General features: G+C 39.1%; 2 protein-coding genes across 2 annotated transcripts in view; one reads left to right on the top strand and one right to left on the bottom strand.

Annotated features, from left to right (window-relative positions):
• LOC124798498 (COP9 signalosome complex subunit 8) overlaps positions 1 to 16,320 on the bottom strand; it is a 28,609-nt gene extending 12,289 nt beyond the window's left edge. Inside the window, 2 exon segments of the mRNA XM_047261936.1 lie at positions 15,815 to 15,885; positions 16,153 to 16,320. Coding sequence (XP_047117892.1) covers positions 15,815 to 15,885; positions 16,153 to 16,215 — 134 coding nt within the window. The 5' untranslated portion in view covers positions 16,216 to 16,320.
• Positions 16,321 to 16,426: 106 nt separating this feature from the next.
• The window catches only part of LOC124799262 (MPN domain-containing protein), a 158,482-nt gene continuing 153,587 nt past the window's right edge, over positions 16,427 to 21,321 (top strand). The window contains exon 1 of the mRNA XM_047262824.1: positions 16,427 to 16,514. The gene's annotated coding sequence lies outside the window, so the exon portion shown is untranslated. The remainder of the gene's footprint in view (positions 16,515 to 21,321) is intronic.

Raw genomic sequence — 21,321 nt, 5'->3', positions numbered from 1 at the left:
AATAATAATAATAATAATAATAAGAAGAAGAACAAACCACTAATAGGGCTAACCCCCCTTTTAGTGTGATTAGTTGGTTCAGGACAGAACTAATGAAGCCTCGGACAAGCGCCGTCATGGTCGGGGACGACGCTTGAACCCTATGCCCGCCCACAATGGTAACGACACTGCTAGCCAACTGGAAAATGATTTAAATCCAAATAGAGGTGTTTTGCAGGATATGCTTCCTGCAACCACCCTAGAAGGAAAACAAAGACAGAAGATGAGATGGTCAGATGAAGTTAATCGACACCTCATGTTCTGTTATTACCAAGCAACAAACCTAGGAACCAACACAACTGGATACAGATCACAAGTATACACAACATTTATTACCAGATACCCAGAATTAAAATTTTTAACAGAACGACGACTAGCTGATCAGATCCGTGGAATAATAAAAAATAACAGGACACCCCAGTCAGAATTAGATAACATCAAACAACAAGTACAACAAATACTGGAACAAAATAATGTGCAATCAGAAGACGAAGAAAATACAGTAATGGACTCAAACATCCCAGAGCAAACAAACAAAGAACAACACACACCAATTAAACAATCAGAGGAAAACGAAATCTTAAGGCAGCCACCAGAACAAGCACAAATAGAACACAAAGTGACACAGATATTAGATATAGAAGAAAAATTTCAGCTAACATATATAGAATACAAAGACACAAATACAGACATTAGACCATTCTTGCATAGACCACCAAATAACCCACAAGTCGAAACAACAATAAAAACTATCAACACAATCATACACAACAAAATAAATGAAAACACAACTATGGAAGAGTTACAACTACTGGTATATATAGGAGCACCCACTACACTAAATATACACACTAGGCAGAGATCTGAACCAACCAACACACAGAAGAAACCCACAAAACCAGCATGGCAACACAGGCTACAGATCAAAATAGAAAAACTGAGAAAAGACATCGGACAGCTAACACAATTTATAAGAAATGAAATCTCAGAAAAAAAAACGAAAAAGGTTAGGTAAAATCTCACAACAAGAAGCGACAGAGCAATTAGACGAAAAGAAGCAGAAATTACAAGCATTCGCCAAACGACTCAGAAGATACAAAAAAAGTGAAAATAGAAGGAAACAAAACCAAACATTCAACACAAACCAAAAGAAATTTTACCAGACAATAGATAACACACACATTGAAATAAACAATCCACCAAACGTAACAGACATGGAACACTTCTGGAGCAACATATGGTCAAACCCGGTACAACATAACAGGCATGCACGGTGGATACAAGCAGAAACAGACACATACAAGATGATACCACAAATGCCTGAAGTGACAATTTTGCAACATGAAGTCACCCAAGCAATCAATTCTACTCACAATTGGAAAGCCCCTGGAAATGATAAAATAGCAAATTTCTGGTTAAAGAAATTCACCTCAACACATTCACATCTAACTAAATTATTTAACAGTTACATTGCAGACCCATACACATTCCCTGATACACTTACACATGGAATAACTTATCTGAAACCTAAAGATCAAGCAGACACAGCGAACCCAGCTAAATATCGCCCCATAACATGCCTACCAACAATATACAAAATATTAACTTCAGTCATTAAACAGAAACTAGTGACACATACAACACAGAACAAAATTATAAATGAAGAACAAAAAGGCTGTTGCAAAGGAGCATGAGGATGTAAAGAGCAACTGATAATAGATGTAGATGTGACATATCAAGCTAAAACTAAACAAAGGTCGCTACACTACGCATACATCGATTACCAAAAAGCTTTTGATAGTGTACCCCACTCATGGTTACTACAAATATTGGAAATATACAAAGTAGATCCTAAATTGATACAGTTCCTAAACATAGTAATGAAAAACTGGAAAACCACACTTAATATCCAAACAAATTCAAATAATATCACATCACAGCCAATACAGATTAAGCGTGGAATATACCAAGGAGACTCATTAAGTCCTTTCTGGTTCTGCCTTGCTCTGAACCCACTATCCAACATGCTAAATAATACAAATTATGGATACAATATTACTGGAACATACCCACACAAAATCACACATTTGCTATACATGGATGATCTAAAACTACTGGCAGCAACAAATCAACAACTCAACCAATTACTAAAGATAACAGAAGTATTTAGCAATGATATAAATATGACTTTTGGAACAGACAAATGTAAGAAAAATAGCATAGTCAAGGGAAAACACACTAAACAAGAAGATTACATATTGGATAACCACAGCGACTGCATAGAAGCGATGGAAAAAACAGATGCCTATAAATATCTAGGATACAGACAAAAAATAGGAATAGATGATACAAATATTAAGGAAGAGCTAAAAGAAAAATATAGACAAAGACTAACAAAAATACTGAAAACAGAATTGACAGCAAGAAACAAGACAAAAGCTATAAATACCTATGCTATGCCAATATTGACCTACTGATTTGGAGTAGTGAAATGGAGTAACACAGACCTGGAAGCACTCAATACACTTACACGATCACAATGCCACAAATACAGAATACATCACATACATTCAGCAACAGAAAGATTCACATTAAGCAGAAAGGAAGGAGGAAGGGGATTTATCGACATAAAAAACCTACATTATGGACAGGTAGACAATTTAAGAAAATTCTTTCTAGAACGAGCAGAAACTAGCAAAATACACAAAGCAATCACCCACATAAATACATCGGCTACACCACTACAATTTCATAACCACCTCTACAACCCTTTAGATCACATAACATCAACAGATACAAAGAAAGTAAATTGGAAAAAGAAAACACTACATGGCAAGCACCCGTATCATCTAACACAGCCACACATAGATCAAGACGCATCCAACACATGGCTAAGAAGAGGCAATATATACAGTGAGACAGAAGGATTCATGATTGCAATACAGGATCAAACAATAAACACCAGATATTACAGCAAGCATATTATTAAAGATCCCAATACCACAACAGATAAATGCAGACTTTGCAAACAACAAATAGAAACAGTAGATCACATCACAAGCGGATGTACAATACTAGCAAATACAGAATACCCCAGAAGACATGACAACGTCGCAAAAATAATACATCAACAGCTTGCCTTACAACATAAACTTTTAAAACAACACGTTCCTACATACAAGTATACACCACAAAATGTACTGGAGAATGATGAATACAAATTATACTGGAACAGAACCATTATAACAGATAAAACAACGCCACATAACAAACCTGACATCATACTCACCAATAAAAAGAAGACATTAACACAACTAATTGAAATATCCATACCCAATACAGCAAATATACAGAAGAAAACAGGAGAAAAAATTGAAAAATACATCCAACTGGCTGAGGAAGTCAAGGACATGTGGCATCAGGATAAAGTTGACGTTATACCAATTATACTATCAACTACAGGAGTCATACCACGCAATATCCACCAGTACATCAATGCAATACAGCTACATCCAAACTTATATATACAACTTCAGAAATCCGTAATTATTGATACATGTTCAATTACCCGAAAGCTCCTAAACGCAATGTAACATATACCGTACAGTTAAGAGGAAGTGACGCTTGATCAAGGTCCGCGTCACTCCATTTTCAACCGGACTTAACGTCTGAGAAAGTGAAGATAATAATAATAATAATAATAATAATAATAATAATAATACCAAGCAACAAACCTAGGAACCAACACAACTGGATACCGATCACAAGTATACACAACATTTATTACCAGATACCCAGAATTAAAACTTTTAACAGAACAATGACAAGCTGATCAGGTCTGTGTAATAATCAAAAATAACAGAATACCCCCGTCAGAATTATAAAACATCAAACAACAAGTACAACAGATACTGGAACAAAATAATGTGCAATCAGAAGAAGAAGAAGAAGAAGAAGAAAATACAGTAATAGACTCAAACATCACAGAGCAAACAAACAAAGAACAACACGCATCAATTAAACAGTCAGAGGAAAACGAAATCTTAAGACAGCCACCAGAACAAGCACAAATAGAACACGAAGTGACACACATGTTAGATATAGAAGAAAAATTTCAGCTGACATATATAGAATACAAAGACACAAATACAGACATTAGACCATTCTTGCATAGACCGCCAAATAACCCACAAGTCGAAACAACAATAAAAACTATCAACACAATCATACACAACAAAATAAATGAAAACACAACTATGGAAGAGTTACAACTACTTGTTTATATAGGAGCACTCACTACGCTAAATATACACACTACGCAGAGATCAGAACCAACCAACACACAGAAGAAACCCACAAAACCAGCATGGCAACACAGGCTACAGATCAGAATAGAAAAACTGAGAAAAGACATCGGACAGTTAACACAATTTATAAGAAATGAAATGTCAGAAAAAAAAGAAAAAGGTTAGGTAAAATCTCACAACAAGGAGCGATAGAGCAATTAAATGAAAAGAAGCAGAAATTACAAGCATTGGCCGAACGACTTAGAAGATACAAAAAAAGTGAAAATAGAAGGAAACAACATACACAGACACCTCTGTGTATGTGCGGATGGATATGTGTGTGCGTGTGCGAGTGTATACCTGTCCTTTTTTTCCCTAAGGAAAGTCATTCCGCTCCCGGGATTTAAATGACTCCTTACCCTCTCCCTTAAAACCCACATCCTTTCGTCTTTCCCTCTCCTTCCCTCTTTCCTGATGAAGCAACCGTTTGTTGCGGAAGCTTGAATTTTGTGTGTATGTTTGAGTTTGTTTGTGTGTCTATCGACCTGCCAGCACTTTCGTTTGGTAAGTCACATCATCTTTGTTTTTAGATATAAATTATTTAACAGTTACATTGCAGACCCATACACATTCCCTGATACACTTACACATGGAATAACTTATCTGAAACCTAAAGATCGAGCAGACACAGCAAACCCAGCTAAATATCGCCCCATAACATGCCTACCAACAATATACAAAATATTAACTTCAGTCATTACACAGAAATTAATGGCACATACAACACAGAACAAAATTATAAATGAAGAACAAAAAGGCTGCTGCAAAGGAGCACGAGGGTGTAAAGAGCAACTGATAATAGATGCAGAGGTGACATATCAAGCTAAAACTAAACAAAGGTCGCTACACTATGCACACATTGATTACCAAAAAGCTTTTGATAGTGTACCCCACTCATGGTTACTACAAATATTGGAAATATACAAAGTAGATCCTAAATTGATACAGTTCCTAAACATAGTAATGAAAAATTGGAAAACCACACTTAATATCCAAACAAATTCAAATAATATCACATCACAGCCAATACTGATTAAGCGTGGAATACACCAAGGAGACTCATTAAGTCCTTTCTGGTTCTGCCTTGCTCTGAACCCACTATCCAACATGCTAAATAATACAAATTATGGATACATATATATAAAAACAAAGATGATGTGACTTACCGAACGTAAGCGCTGGCAGGTCGATAGACACACAAACAAACACAAACACAAATTCTAGCTTTCGCAACAAACGGTTGCTACGTCAGGAAAGGGGGAAGGAGAGGGAAAGACGAAAGGAAGTGGGTTTTAATGGAGAGGGTAAGGAGTCATTCCAATCCCGGGAGTGGAAAGACTTACCTTAGGGGGAAAAAAGGACGGGTATACACTCGCACACACACACATATCCATCCACACATATCCAACCACACATATACAGACACAAGCAGACATATTTAAAGACAAAGAGTTTGGGCAGAGATGTCAGTCGAGGCAAAAGTGCAGAGGCAAAGACGATGTTGAATGACAGGTGAGGTATGAGTGGCGGTAACTTGAAATTAGCGGAGATTGAGGCCTGGTGGGTAACGAGAAGAGAGGATATATTGAAGAGCAAGTTCCCATCTCCGGAGTTCGGATAGGTTGGTGTTGGTGGGAAGTATCCAGATAACCCGGACGGTGTAACACTGTGCCAAAATGTGCTGGCCGTGCACCAAGGCATGTTTAGCCACAGGGTGATCCTCATTACCAACAAACACTGTCTGCCTGTGTCCATTCATGCGAATGGACAGTTTGTTGCTGGTCATTCCCACATAGAATGCGTCACAGTGTAGGCAGGTCAGTTGGTAGATCACGTGGGTGCTTTCACATGTGGCTCTGCCTTTGATCGTGTATACCTTCCGGGTTACAGGACTGGAGTAGGTGGTGGTGGGAGGGTGCATGGGACAGATTTTACACAAGGATAGGAGCCAGAGGGTAGGGAAGGTGGTTTTTGGATTTCATAGGGATGAACTAACAGGTTACGAAGGTTAGGTGGATGGCGGAAAGACACTCTTGGTGGAGTGGGGAGGATTTCATGAAGGATGGATCTCATTTCAGGGCAGGATTTGAGGAAGTCGTATCCCTGCTGGAGAGCCACATTCAGAGTCTGGTCCAGTCCCGGAAAGTATCCTGTCACAAGTGGGGCACTTTTGTGGTTCTTCTGTGGGAGGTTCTGGGTTTGAGAGGATGAGGAAGTGCCTCTGGTTATTTGCTTCTGTACCAGGGCGGGGGGTAGTTGTGGGATGCGACAGCTGTTGTCAGGTTGTTGGTGTAATGGTTCAGGGATTCCGGACTGGAGCAGATTCGTGTGCCACGAAGACCTAGCCTGTAGGGAAGGGACCGTTTGATGTGGAATGGGTGGCAGCTGTCATAATGGAGGTACTGTTGCTTGTTGGTGGGTTTGATGTGGACGGACGTGTGAAACTGGCCATTGGACAGGTGGAGGTCAACGTCAAGGAAAGTGGCATGGGATTTGGAGTAGGACCAGGTGAATCTGATGGAACCAAAGGAGTTGAGGTTGGAGAGGAAATTCTGGAGTTCTTCTTCACTGTGAGTCCAGATCATGAAGATATCATCAATAAATCTGTGCCAAACTTTGGTTTGGCAGGCCTGGGTAACCAAGAAGGCTTCCTCTAAGCGACCCATGAATAGGTTGGTGTACGAGGGGGCCATCCTGGTACCCATGGGTGTTCCCTTTAATTGTTGGTATGTCTGGCCTTCAAAAGTGAAGAAGTTGTGCGTCACGATGAAGCTGGCTAAGGTGATCAGGAAAGAGGTTTTAGGTAGGGTGGCAGGTGATCGGCGTGAAAGGAAGTGCTCCATCGCAGCGAGGCCCTGGACGTGCGGGATATTTGTGTATCAGGAAGTGGCATCAATGGTTACAAGGATGGTTTCCGGGGGTAACAGATTGCGTAAGGATTCCAGGCGTGATGCCACTTTCTTATACACAAATATTCTGCACGTCCAGGGCCTCGCTGCGATGGAGCATTTCCTTTCACGCCGGTCACCTGCCACCCTACCTAAAACCTCTTTCCTCATCACCTTAGCCAGCCTCATCCTGACCCACAACTTCTTCACTTTTGAAGGCCAGACATACCAACAATTAAAGGGAACACCCATGGGTACCAGAATGGCCCCCTCGTACGCCAACCTATTCATGGGTAGCTTAGAGGAAGCCTTCTTGGTTACCCAGGCCTGCCAACCCAAAGTTTGGCACAGATTTATTGATGACATCTTCATGATCTGGACTCACAGTGAAGAACAACTCCAGAATTTCCACTCCAACCTCAACTCCTTCGGTTCCATCAGATTCACCTGGTCCTACTCCAAATCCCACGCCACTTTCCTTGACGTTGACCTCCACCTGTCCAATGGCCAGTTTCACACGTCCGTCCACATCAAACCCACCAACAAGCAACAGTACCTCCATTATGACAGCTGCCACCCATTCCACATCATACGGTCCCTTCCTTACAGCCTAGGTCTTCGTGGCAAACGAATCTGCTCCAGTCCGGAATCCCTGAACCATTACACCAACAACCTGACAACAGCTTTCGCATCCCGCAACTACCCTCCCGATCTGGTACAGAAGCAAATAACCAGAGCACTTCCTCATCCCCTCAAACCCAGAATCCCCCACAGAAGAACCACAAAAGTGCCCCACTTGTGACAGGATACTTTCCGGGACTGGATCAGACTCTGAATGTGGCTCTCCAGCAGGGATACGACTTCCTCAAATCCTGCCCTGAAATGAGATCCATCCTTCATGAAATCCTCCCCACTCCACCAAGAGTGTCTTTCCGCCATCCACCTAACCTTCGTAACCTGTTAGTTCATCCCTATGAAATCCAAAAACCACCTTCCCTACCCTCTGGCTCCTATCCTTGTGTAAAACCTGTCCCATGCAACCTCCCACCACCACCTACTCCAGTCCTGTAACCCGGAAGGTATACACGATCAAAGGCAGAGCCACATGTGAAAGCACCCACGTGATCTACCAACTGACCTGCCTACACTGTGATGCATTCTATGTGGGAATGACCAGCAACAAACTGTCCATTCGCATGAATGGACACAGGCAGACAGTGTTTGTTGGTAATGAGGATCACCCTGTGGCTAAACATGCCTTGGTGCACGGCCAGCACATCTTGGCACAGTGTTACACCGTCCGGGTTATCTGGATACTTCCCACCAACACCAACCTATCCGAACTCCGGAGATGGGAACTTGCTCTTCAATATATCCTCTCTTCCCGTTACCCACCAGGCCTCAATCTCCGCTAATTTCAAGTTGCCGCCACTCATACCTCACCTGTCATTCAACATCATCTTTGCCTCTGCACTTCTGCCTCGACTGACATCTCTGCCCAAACTCTTTGTCTTTAAATATGTCTGCTTGTGTCTGTATATGTGTGGATGGATATGTGTGTGTGTGCGAGTGTATACCCGTCCTTTTTTCCACCTAAGGTAAGTCTTTCCGCTCCCGGGATTGGAATGACTCCTTACCCTCTCCCTTAAAACACACTTCCTTTCATCTTTCCCTCTCCTTCCCTCTTTCCTGACGAAGCAACCGTTTGTTGCGAAAGCTAGGATTTTGTGTGTATGTTGGTGTTTGTTTGTGTGTCTATCGACCTGCCAGCGCTCACGTTCGGTAAGTCACATCATCTTTGTTTTTAGATATATTTTTCCCACGTGGAATGTTTCCCTCTATTATATTGATATCATAAATTATGGATACAATATTACTGGAACATACCCACACAAAATCACACATTTGCTATACATGAATGATCTAAAACTACTGGCAGCAACAAATCAAAAACTCAACCAATTACTAAAGATAACAGAAGTATTCAGCAATGATATAAATATGGCTTTGGAACAGACAAATGTAAGAAAAATAGCATAGTCAAGGGAAAACACACTAAACAAGAAGATTACATATCGGATAACCACAGTGACTGAATAGAAGCGATGGAAAAAACAGATGCCTATAAATATCTAGGATACAGATAAAAAATAGGAATAGATAATACAAATATTAAAGAAGAACTAAAAGAAAAATATAGACAAAGACAAACAAAAATACTGAAAACAGAATTGACAGCAAGAAACAAGACAAAAGCTATAAATACTTATGGTATACCAATATTGACCTACTCATTTGGAGTAGTGAAACGGAGTAACACAGACCTAGAAGCACTCAATACACTTACACGATCACAATGCCACAAATGTAGAATACATCACATACATTCAGCAACAGAAAGATTCACATTAAGCAGAAAGGAAGGAGGAAGGAAGCGGATTCTTCAACATAAAAAACCTACATTATGGACAGGTAGACAATTTAAGAAAATTCTTTCTAGAACGAGCAGAAACTAGCAAAATACACAAAGCAATCACTCATATAAATACATCGGCTACACCACTGCAACTTCATAACCACTTCTACAACTCTTTAGATCACATAACATCAACAGATACAAAGAAAGTAAATTGGAAAAAGAAAACACTACATGGCAAGCACCCGTATCATCTAACACAGCCACACATAGATCAAGACGCATCCAACACATGGCTAACAAAAGGCAATATATACAGTGGGACAGAAGGATTCATGATTGCAATACAGGATCAAACAATAAACACCAGATATTACAGCAAGCATATTATTAAAGATCCCAATACCACAACAGATAAATGCAGACTTTGCAAACAACAAATAGAAACAGTAGATCACATCACAAGTGGATGTACAATATTAGCAAATACAGAATACCCCAGAAGACATGACACTGTAGCAAAAATAATTCACCAACAACTTGCCATACAATATAAACTAATAAAACAACACGTTCCCACATACAAGTATGCACCACAAAATGTACTGGAGAATGATGAATACAAATTATACTGGAACAGAACCATTATAACAGATAAAACAACACCACATAACAAACCTGACATATACTCATCAATAAAAAGAAGAAATTAACACAACTAATCGAAATATTCATACCCAATACAACAAATATACAAAAGAAAACAGGAGAAAAAAATTGAAAAATACATCCAACTGGCTGAGGAAGTCAAGGACATGTGGCATCAGGATAAAGTTGACATCATACCAATTATACTATCAACTACAGGAGTCATACCACACAATATCCACCAGTACATCAATGCAATACAGCTACATCCAAACTTATATATACAACTACAGAAATCCGTAATTATTGATACATGTTCAATTAACCGAAAGTTCCTAAATGCAATATAACATATACTGTACAGTTAAAAGGAAGTGACGCTTGATCAAGGTCCGCGTCACTTTCCATTTTTAACCAGACTTAACGTCTAAGAAAGTAAAGAAATAATAATAATAATGACTAATCCACAAAGTATGTTTATCTGTTTACATGAAAGCAGACATCTTTGGAGTACTACAATGCAATTCACTGTCAAAAAATAAATTATTTTCCACTACTCTGATGATAATAGGACCTGTACATTGTTCACTTAGTTTTGGAAAGCTAGTGTCTTCCAACATAAATGAGCCCACAGCAACAGAAAGGAACAACATAAAACCAACATAAGGAAGTGTTATTAATGTGGTAGCAGATACTGTTTTTGAGTGTGTTCAACAATCTGACCATCTGCACTGGAAAATGCTTGTTCAAGTGACAACATTGCTACTATCATTTCTGAATATTTCAGAACATGCAGTGTAAAGACCAACTTTCATATCTTGCCCTGAAGAATGAGACCATTGTTCTGAAAACCATTGTGTACTGTTATTTATTTATATAACAGGTGACTCCTTGAGGACAACAAATACAAGGAACTAGGAAAGTGGTCCTGCAGGAGGAGGTAGTGTGTCATGCCCCCCCCCCCCCCTTCCCACGTGTTTGTCCTTAACTTGGGTTCTGGGTGACCTGGCATTATTTCTGTGACCTGGCATTATTTCTGTTTCTCTTACACTTTCAATATTTAGTGTACTGAAGAAGGAACATGTGACTCTTATTTATTTGTATGTGTTTATATTGGAAGTACTGCTAGTAGCACCCCCGTGTGAGTAAGTAATCAACAACCCATCTGTCTCAAAATGTGCAATTCAGTTACAGTTTCACATCAGAAATGTGAAAATAGAATGAAATCTTTGTTCATCAATGTGATTGAATTAGTAACAGTGGCAAAAGGATAAACAGATTCACCAATTTTACCCAACCTTCACACCTATAACATTAAAAGATATTAATTTCATAAGTACAATTCAGAAACAAATCACCTAAAAACAATTATTTTAGTTACAATGTTTTGACAAGTAAAGTAATAACACTGTGGGGTAACTCGACAGTGCCTTTATTGAGTTATCTTTGGAAACATTTGATGTTCAATACCCTTGACATCAATTTGTTGTAGAAGTTTAGAACATATTCTGAGCTCAAACATAATGAGGTATCTCTAACAGAATGACCTACTCTATATAAACCAGCATGGATTCTGAAAAAATCTATCATGTGAAACCCAACCCGCATTTTTATCACAGAACATACTGAAAGCTATGGATCACGGCAGTCAGGTAGATGCAGTACTTCTCAATTTCTGAAAAGCATTTGACTCTGTACTATGCCTATGCTTACTGTCAAAAATACAATAATATGAGGTATCAACTAAAATTTGTGACTGAATTGATGACTTTTTGGTAGGGAGGACACAGCATCATCAGATGTAGAAGTAACTTTGGGTGTGCCACAGGGAAGTGTGTTGGGACCCTTGCTGTTCATGTTCTATTTAATAACCTTGCAGACAATAGTAACCACAGACTTTATGCGGATGATGCAGTTACCTGTAACGAAGTACTATCTGAAAGAAGCTGCATAAAAATTCAGTCAAATCTTGATACGATTTCAAAGTGGCACAAAGATTAGCAACTTGCTTTAAATGTTCAAAAATGTAAAATTTTTCACTTAACAAATCGAAAAAACATAGTATCTTATGACTGCAATATCAGTCAGCACTGGAACTGGCCAACTCATATAAATACCTGTGTGAAACACTTTGTAGGGATATGAAACAGAATGATCATGCAGGCTGTCATGGGTAAAGCAGGTGGTAGCCTTTGGTTTACTGGTAGAATACCAGGGAAGTGAAGTCAGTCAACAAAGCTTGGAAATCGCTCATGCAGCTGGTTCTAGAATATTGCTCCAGTGTGTGGGACCCTTACCAAATATGACTAAAATGCGATATTGAAAGTATACAAAGAAGGGAGCACGAATGGGGAGAGCGTCACAGTGATATTGGAGGAACTGAACTGGGAAACAATTGAAGTAAACTATACTAAGAAAGTTCTATGTCACCACATGAGAATCAACTGTAGTATTTAAAATACAGTTTTTTATGTAATATAACTATATGCCCCAGAGGAGCTTAACCATTTCAGTTTGCTATCTGTGTCTCATGTCATACATTACAGAATTTATTATGGACAATGTTCATTGATTTTAAATTTAATGACAGCCCCACTTCTTTGGTAACATGTCGATTACCAGGAGAACCCGAATGCCTGTGTTCTCTTTCAAAACTGGCAGAATTGAGAGTGCAAATATATGAGTTTTCACAAGTAGCCAAAATGGTTCTGTGGTGGTCTCATACTGTTGGTAGCATCACATGGGACACTTATGAAAGCGTGTTTCAAAGACGAGTAGTAACCGAATGTCACACATTAACCCGTCAGTACACGCACGTTGTCTGTCAGACCAAGGAGAATATTTTCACATTAATGCAATGTCTAAAAGTTGTTTCCAAGAAGCTATCTTCTCAGTACCTTTAAGTGAGTGTAATATGAGTCATTTGGTATGGTTTATCTGGCATTTCAACAATAGTACTTCCGGTTAGCTCACAACAAAGGGCTTTAAGGTCTCTCAGGCCAGCCGCGTGCACTGGTGTCAGTTTACTGTTAGCTCTGCCAAGGTTATTCACACGGGCCATATTTGCGGTATCTGCTTAGTTTAGTGGTAGAACAGATTTTTTCGTGCTTTGTACCTTATTTTAGTGTGTTGTAACTGCATCATGGCTTATTCTTACGAGGTACAGGAGGAGAGAATTAGGAACGTGTTTGAAGAAGTAATGGCTGAAAGTGATGCTGGTGATTCTGAAGATGGAGAAATCGACTTTGAAGAAATCCAGGACCCAGAGTGGAAAAGTGATTCCGGCATCGAACAAAAAACGTCAAGTGATGAATCAGAAGACAGTGATTGTGGTGCTGACAGTGATGTGTTTGTCGGTAAAGACGGAACAGTATGGAACTCACGCGCTCCGCCAAAGAACCCTCGCACACGTTATCATATCATCATAACTCATTTACCAGGTGTGAAAGGTGCTGCGAAAAGTGCTACAAATCCTCTACACTGTTGGGAACTGTTTTTTGCTGAAAACATTATACATATACTCGTTAACTGCACTAATAGGTACATTCAAAGTATCCAGGGAAACTTTTCAAGGGAAAGAGATGCACAACAAGCTAATAAATCTGAAATAAAGGCCTTATTGGGATTCTTGTACTACGTTGGTGTAATGCGTGCTCATCAATTAAGTCTACAAGATTTGTGGCGAACAGATGGCACAGGAGTTGAAATATTTCATCTCACAATGGGCATAAACAGATTTAGTTTTCTCCTTTGATGCCTCAGATTCAGCGATAAACAAACTAGAATGGAAAGGGAGAAAACAGATCACATGGTGGCGATAAGACAGGTGTTCAGTCTAACTGTTGAAAACTTTCAGAAGGCTTATACAGTTTCTGAATACGTGACAGTTGATGAAAAACTAGAAGCATTCTGTGGAAGATGCAGATTCCGACAGTACATGCCAAATATGCCAACCAAGTATGTTGAACACATTTTTGCAGCAGTGGATGCCAGAATGTTTTACACATTCAACATGGAGGTGTATGTTGGGCAACAGCCTGAAGGCTCTTACAGACAGGACGACAGACCAGTTTAACTTGTTCAGAGACTTTGCCAACCTATCCTGAATACATGCCGCAACATAACTTGCGACAATTATTTTACAAGTTACGAGCTAGCAAACACATTGATTATGAAGAAGACAATCATTGTTGGTACCCTGAGGAATAACAAGAGACAAGTCCCAAGGTGATTTATTAACACTAAAAACCGACAAGAAAAGTCATCTATATTTGGGTTTCAGAGAAATTGCACCTTAGTCTCTTATGTGCCGAAATGAAATAGAGTGCTATTACTACTGTCAACGATGCACCAAAATAGAAATATTGACAAAAATACAGGAAATGATAAAAAACAGAAATTATCACTTTCTATAACTTTACTAAGGGTGTTGACATTGTAGACAGAATGAGTGCAACATATAATGTAGCTAGAAACACAATAAGATGGCCAATGGTTGTTTTTTATAGCATCATGAACACAGCTGCGATAAATGCTATTATTTTCAACTCGAATCAGAAAGAACAACTGAGAAGAAGAGTGTTTTTGAGGCAGGTTTCTTTTGTGCTTCTGCATGATCATCTTCAGCAAAGAGTAATGTCAAAAATATTTCCAAGGAAGATAACTGAGAGAACTGGAGAGCTTCGCAGTGTGAAAATTTCTGAAGTGGAATCAACTGCGACTTCACGAGGACGGTGTGTGGACTGCAGAAGCAGAAAAACAAGATATATCTGTAAGAACTGCAAGAAATACATTTGACTTGAACATTCTGTTACTGTGTGCCAAGACTGTATCGACAAAATATCTGATTGAATACATGCATTATTTTGATAACAGCTAAATTTTATTTATCTCCATCTGTGCAAATATTTTTGAGCAAAATATTAAATTCATCCCTTAAAAATATTTACTAAACTGATTTTCAATGATATTACTTCATTTAATAATACTTCCCTCCATAATATACATCTAAATGCAAATTCGGAAAGATAGAAACTGCAAGGGTATGAGAGACCATCTGCGTGTACTGCCGTCCTGTTTCCAGGTGCTTGCACCGGCGGGTTAAGAGTAAAATTATTTATCTCCATGGATAACAATGCAAATGTCCACAATAAAGTGATATTTTATTCATGTATCAACAACCAATGACAGACATATGGAATATGCTGTTGCTTCAAATTTAAAATCTATTTAGAATGTTGTCAGCTTAATGTATGCAGATAATAAGTCATGTCTTCAGATTAGTCTGAAGTTGATAAAAAAATGAAACTGCCGCGTTCTTTCAGAACAATCATCCCAGAATTTGCCTCACGGGGCCGAGATAAAAGCAAGCTAGATCTGCATAAAAATAAGAGTTAATCGTACATTGATACATATTATGATTTGATGTAGTTATTACTATTATAGTCAGAAAAAGGAACAGCACAGGAATTACTTACAAATCATATTGGTACAGATAAATTGCCAGAAGTTGGGAGTAAACCTGAGCTGCTGGAACGCCACCCGGTGCCTAAAAAATTACACAAATATCGTCAAACACGGTACCAACAAAAGTCTTACAAATGTTTTTGAAACGATGGCATTTGTTCCAAACAAAAACGATATCATTTATAAGATATTCAGCGAAATGAGCAGTGTAACAATGTCTTCCACTTTCTGCAGCCTTAGCAACGATGTTTAGTTCCTACGACTTAACAGCGACAAACTGTCAAAACTGTGTTTTTATCATATAACGCTTTAGTAATAGTCAAAAATGAGGTATGGATATTCCACTAACATCAAGTTCTTGTTTCTCTAGGTTTTCTGCAAGCTTCTTGATATTCTCCTCGTCTGTCACCATAATTAAGACTTTCAGTATACAACACAACACCAAAACCACTTTGCAACCTCGACAACAAAGCGTAGCCTAGCCTAGAAGCCGACAGAATCCAAAGTGTCTTGTTGATCAGCACGAGCCAAAGACGTTATTACAAACGTTGAAACGGTGATCGTTAGAGAATCTTTGGAAATATACAGCAATTGCTTTCGAAACAGAACCACACATAAGCTTTGGACAATTGGCTTTGTTGACACACTGAAAGGCGGTAGATGAAAATTGTTTATTGGTGTGAGAAGCATGATGTGTTTTTGTGATTGAAGGTAGGAATATGTGGTGTATTCTGTGTTAGATAGCATTTTTTTTGTAATGTAGTGGCAAATGCTCAGTTTGCAGGTCATTTAACTTTGTTTCATGATTTCTCTCTGGAACTGTGCCCGTTTTCTTGCGCATTTCATATAATATGTGATGTGCTGAATGTTGGATTTGGTACACTATTCACTTCATCTTTCAACGTGCATAACGCCATCGTTATTAATATGCAGTTTATTTTATGCAAATTTACTGTTTTTAGGCTTTTTTATTTTATATATTTGATAGTAAGAACATAAATCCGAAGTGTTTTTGTTGTCTATCTGTTGTTGATAATATTTCAGTTTTAATAAATGTAATTCACTGTATTTGGCCTCTTCTGCTGTGTAGTTTTAATCTTATTGCAGCTAAATGCAGTTGCTGTCAGCTATGTAACTACAAGTTTCATTATCACTATTTTGTAGCAGCATAAGCCAGTGTACATGTGTAAGTTTGCTTTAAATGTGAACGGTGCGATTTTGTCCTTAGCATGTAGGGAGACCAGGGTGAACTGAATTTACTCCCTTTATTTGCATTTGTGAAACACAGCTTGATTCAGAGGTGGAAAGAGCATAGTGTATGTCCTTGCCATCCACAGGCACTGACTTCCCAAAGAAAACCGTGTAGGTAGATTGCAAATTATAGAACTAATTGTTTAGTTCAATTTATAGGGATTGGCTGATTGGTGAAGTGAACCGTTAGCTCTAATTGGCTTACAAATAGATGATCGAACCTTGAAAGATCTACTGAGAAGCATGAAAACTTCTTTCTTTGAGACAGTAGAGTGTAATGCGGCTCTTTTACCTGTGAGTTAATGATGTTTTTCGTGTGTAACATGAGTATCGTAAGTTAAAAGTTATTGCTGATCATTTGTAATGGCCGGAAACTTCTTTCTACAGTTGACATGGCCCTCACGGCCCCACATATTCTGTTTTTCCCAAAATCCTCTGACCATCTCCTAGTCATTTTCCCCTACCTCTCGCCCGCATATGTACTTCTTCTACTGCTAGAGACATGTCTGACCTAGTCCAGTCTTCCTTGCTGTCACAAACATTATGCAGATAGATTGTTTCAAGGCTGAAGTATGTTATGAATTGTAGTTCAGGGACAAAGGTAGCATTGAAAAATTTTGCATTACTATCCCATGTTGCTTTGTGATGAAGAATTCTAACATGTATGGGATATTTATGGAGTGCACTGGACACTGTGAATCAAAGCTATTTTGTTAACCCCAAGTAGCTGCAGAAATCTTTTTGCCAAGTGAAAGTATAAATACCTTGTGTGTGTCCATCTGGCTTGTAGATTGTATGGAGGATTTCTCAGTATCTGGAAATGTTCCTCAGTCAGTGTTCATTGTTCTGTAGCCGGCCGAAGTGGCCGTGCGGTTAAAGGGCTGCAGTCTGGAACCGCAAGACCGCTACGGTCGCAGGTTCGAATCCTGCCTCGGGCATGGATGTTTGTGATGTCCTTAGGTTAGTTAGGTTTAACTAGTTCTAAGTTCTAGGGGACTAATGACCTCAGAAGTTGAGTCCCATAGTGCTCAGAGCCATTTGAACCATTGTTCTGTACAGAACTCTTTTATGAGCTACCAATAGTGTTGACATGCAACCAGTCACATACAGTGTCGTGATCATTCAAAATAATCATTGAAGTTGTAAAGCAAGTTCTGTAAAATTGCAAAAATTATTTATTTTAATGTTAGCATGTGAGGCCATGCAGTATTTAACGCACTGCCATCTGAATTTTGGTTTCCAGTGCTTTCATTAAATAGATTGTGGCAAATGCTGTGATCATTCATGTATAAAGGATATCATCCTTCCCTGTCCTCAACTTGGGTGGACTTGTGCTCCATCACGTTTGGAATGTAGGTTTTGGCGACAGACTTACCCTTGGCGTGTCACATAGCCTAAGTAAAGTCGAAAGTTGACAGTTTGTTTGTGGGTTGGCAGAATCTTCACTATGATGACATACTAATCTGTAACATAGCCTCAGATCTAGGTTAGGGTAGAAGATGGCAGATAATTTCTGAATTGGTGAAGCTAATGAATTTTGTGCTATGGAAACAGCTGTAATTCATATTATGGTATGTATGTTACTCATCTTGTATTTCAGTGATTAGTTTATGCCCACCAGTTTGATTATGATGGTCAAAGACAATGGATGATATAAAAAACTTCAATTAACACAAAAAATAGATGTTATATATTTTACAAATTATAGCCACAAAAATATTTGAAGTGCTATGTGAAAAAGTGGTCATCTGTCTTAGCAGTCTGTGTGAGCGACCATCTTTTTGCAAAGCAGTTACGTTACAGGCCAGAACGTAGACACACAATTGACGGGAATACAGAAGTGTCCGATTCCACACGATCATTCTCAACATTTCCAGTATGGCGCCTACAACGTCTTTACATAAACGACTACAAACACGAAAATACATATAAAACCAACACACATATATCTCCAAAAATATAATCAAACTAACGGGACCAGTGCGGGAGATTGGGGGTTTTTGGGTGGGGACAAACTACATATAAATGCATACCGCGATCACAAACCACACAAAACGTCAACAGCAACTCACGATACCGAATCACACACAGCTACGACACATTGGAATCGAACACTTCCCTTGACCGATATAGGTCAGCAACAGCTCACGATACCAAAACACACATAGCTACGATGACGAATTGCAGTCGGCCACTTCCCATGACCTATGCAGCTCAAATACAACTGATGATACCAAAAAAATTGAAATCAAGCACTTCCCCCCTAAGATACATAAATCAACCACAAGGGCCGATACAAAAACATCAACCACTGACACATGATGTAAACAACACCGACCCAACAACTCATAAAAACCTCACTGAACATCATACACACGTGAACAGTAGCCCCAAAAATACTACTACTTACCATAAAAAAGTTCTGGCACTACACACTAACCCCATCTCACATATTCTGCTTGAATACCCCGCATTTCACTATCTCCGTCACAAGCCCAAAAAGTTGCAGAAACTTAATGATGGACAACATGTTGTTCCCCACTTCAGCCCACAAACGCGGACTATTAAACTTAGAAGTAATATCCATACCTAACAAAAGAAGCCACAAATTGAATTAAACAACTTACCACACAACAAACAAGAAACCAATAACATCAAATGACACTGCAATAACATAAACACAATGGAAACATAATTCTGAACTCACCGAAACTAATTTCCAATCTTCTGTAACAGTCACGACCTAGAAATGCACACTTCAAGCACCGACACCCAGATGAACCCAGTGCATCACCAGACGACACCACCAACTGCAACAAGATGACATCTACAAACACAACACACTCATAAACTAAACTCCGCGCCGTCGTGGCCTCACACAACACAACACCCTTACGTCACGGGTCAAAGCCGATGGGCAGGATCGGATGCCTCCGTTGACCCCAGTGGACTGCAGTTTTGAAAGCTTTTTTTCCTGTATTTTGTTCCACTATTCAATGACTTTGCTTTGGTACAGTGTCTTGATATTTATTAGATACGTATGAAGATTCAACATGAACTGGCACTTCAGGGCAGCAAAATTAGTTTTTCTTCTGCTGCTTTTCCCAAAGTGTCTTTCAGACATGGTGAACAGGTATACTCAACAGAGTGCACACTAGATGACAATGTACTCACATTCTCTTGCAGATGCATGGCTTTATGGTTTCTGTAATCAGTTCAAGGTAATAGGAGAATACAAGGAAATGATTTAGTGGTACAACAGCAGAATGAATAGTTAGTGACCTATAGGGATCTTGAATTGTATTTCTGTAGTGCTGATGAGAATGGCAGCAACATAGGCTGAGGAGTGGAAGTACCTAGGCCTTGTGGAGGCTTATACATGTTTTAGTAGAGTACACTATTTATTAAAAACTCTTACATTGAATCCAAATTTCAAAAACAGTTGCAAACAAAAATAGTTTATTAAAATGATTGCAGTCTTCATAAAACCATTAATTTAGACTCTTATTAATAATTAAAAACACAATAATATTTATTTAATAGTCCATCATGGACCAGCTTTCGTTTTTCTAAGCCATCATCAGATAACTTAATACTAACAGACAGTTCATACATCAGTGAGAGTTCGTAGCTGCACAAAGATTATTTTTGAAAGATATATGACAGTTTATGACAACCTGTTGGTGCAGAAAACATGCCCATAACTAATTTCGCAAAAAAGCTCAGCACAAATAAAACTTATGTTACTGTATACTTGAAGATTGAAAGCATTGAAGTGTACACTGAAGAGCCAAAGAAAATGGTACACCTATCTAATATCGTTGTAGGTCCCCCGTGAGCATGCAGAAGTGCCGCAACACGACGTGGCATGGACTTTGGTATGTCTGAAAAAGTGCTGGACGGAATTGACACCATGACTCCTGCATTGCTGTCCACAAATCCATAAGAGTATGAGGGGGTGGAGATCTCTTCCAAACAGCATTTTACGAGGCATCCCAGATATACTCAATAATGTTCATGTCTGGGGAGTTTGGTTGCCAGCCGAAGTGTTTAAACTCAGAAGAGAGTTCCTGCAGCCACTCTGCAGCAATTCTGGGTGTGTAGGGCGTCACATTGTTCTGCTGAATTGCCCAGGTCTGTCAGAATACACAGTGGACATTAATGTATGCAGGTGGTCAGACAGGATGCTTACGTATGTGTCAGCAGAGTCATATCTAGACGTATCGGGGTCCCATATGACTCCAACTGCACATGCCCCACACCATTA

Source organism: Schistocerca piceifrons, chromosome 5 (assembly GCF_021461385.2).
Source record: "Schistocerca piceifrons isolate TAMUIC-IGC-003096 chromosome 5, iqSchPice1.1, whole genome shotgun sequence".
Classification (NCBI taxonomy): Eukaryota; Metazoa; Arthropoda; class Insecta; order Orthoptera; family Acrididae; genus Schistocerca; species Schistocerca piceifrons.
Note: the sequence above shows the minus strand (reverse complement) of the source record. Positions and strands in the feature narration are given on the sequence as shown.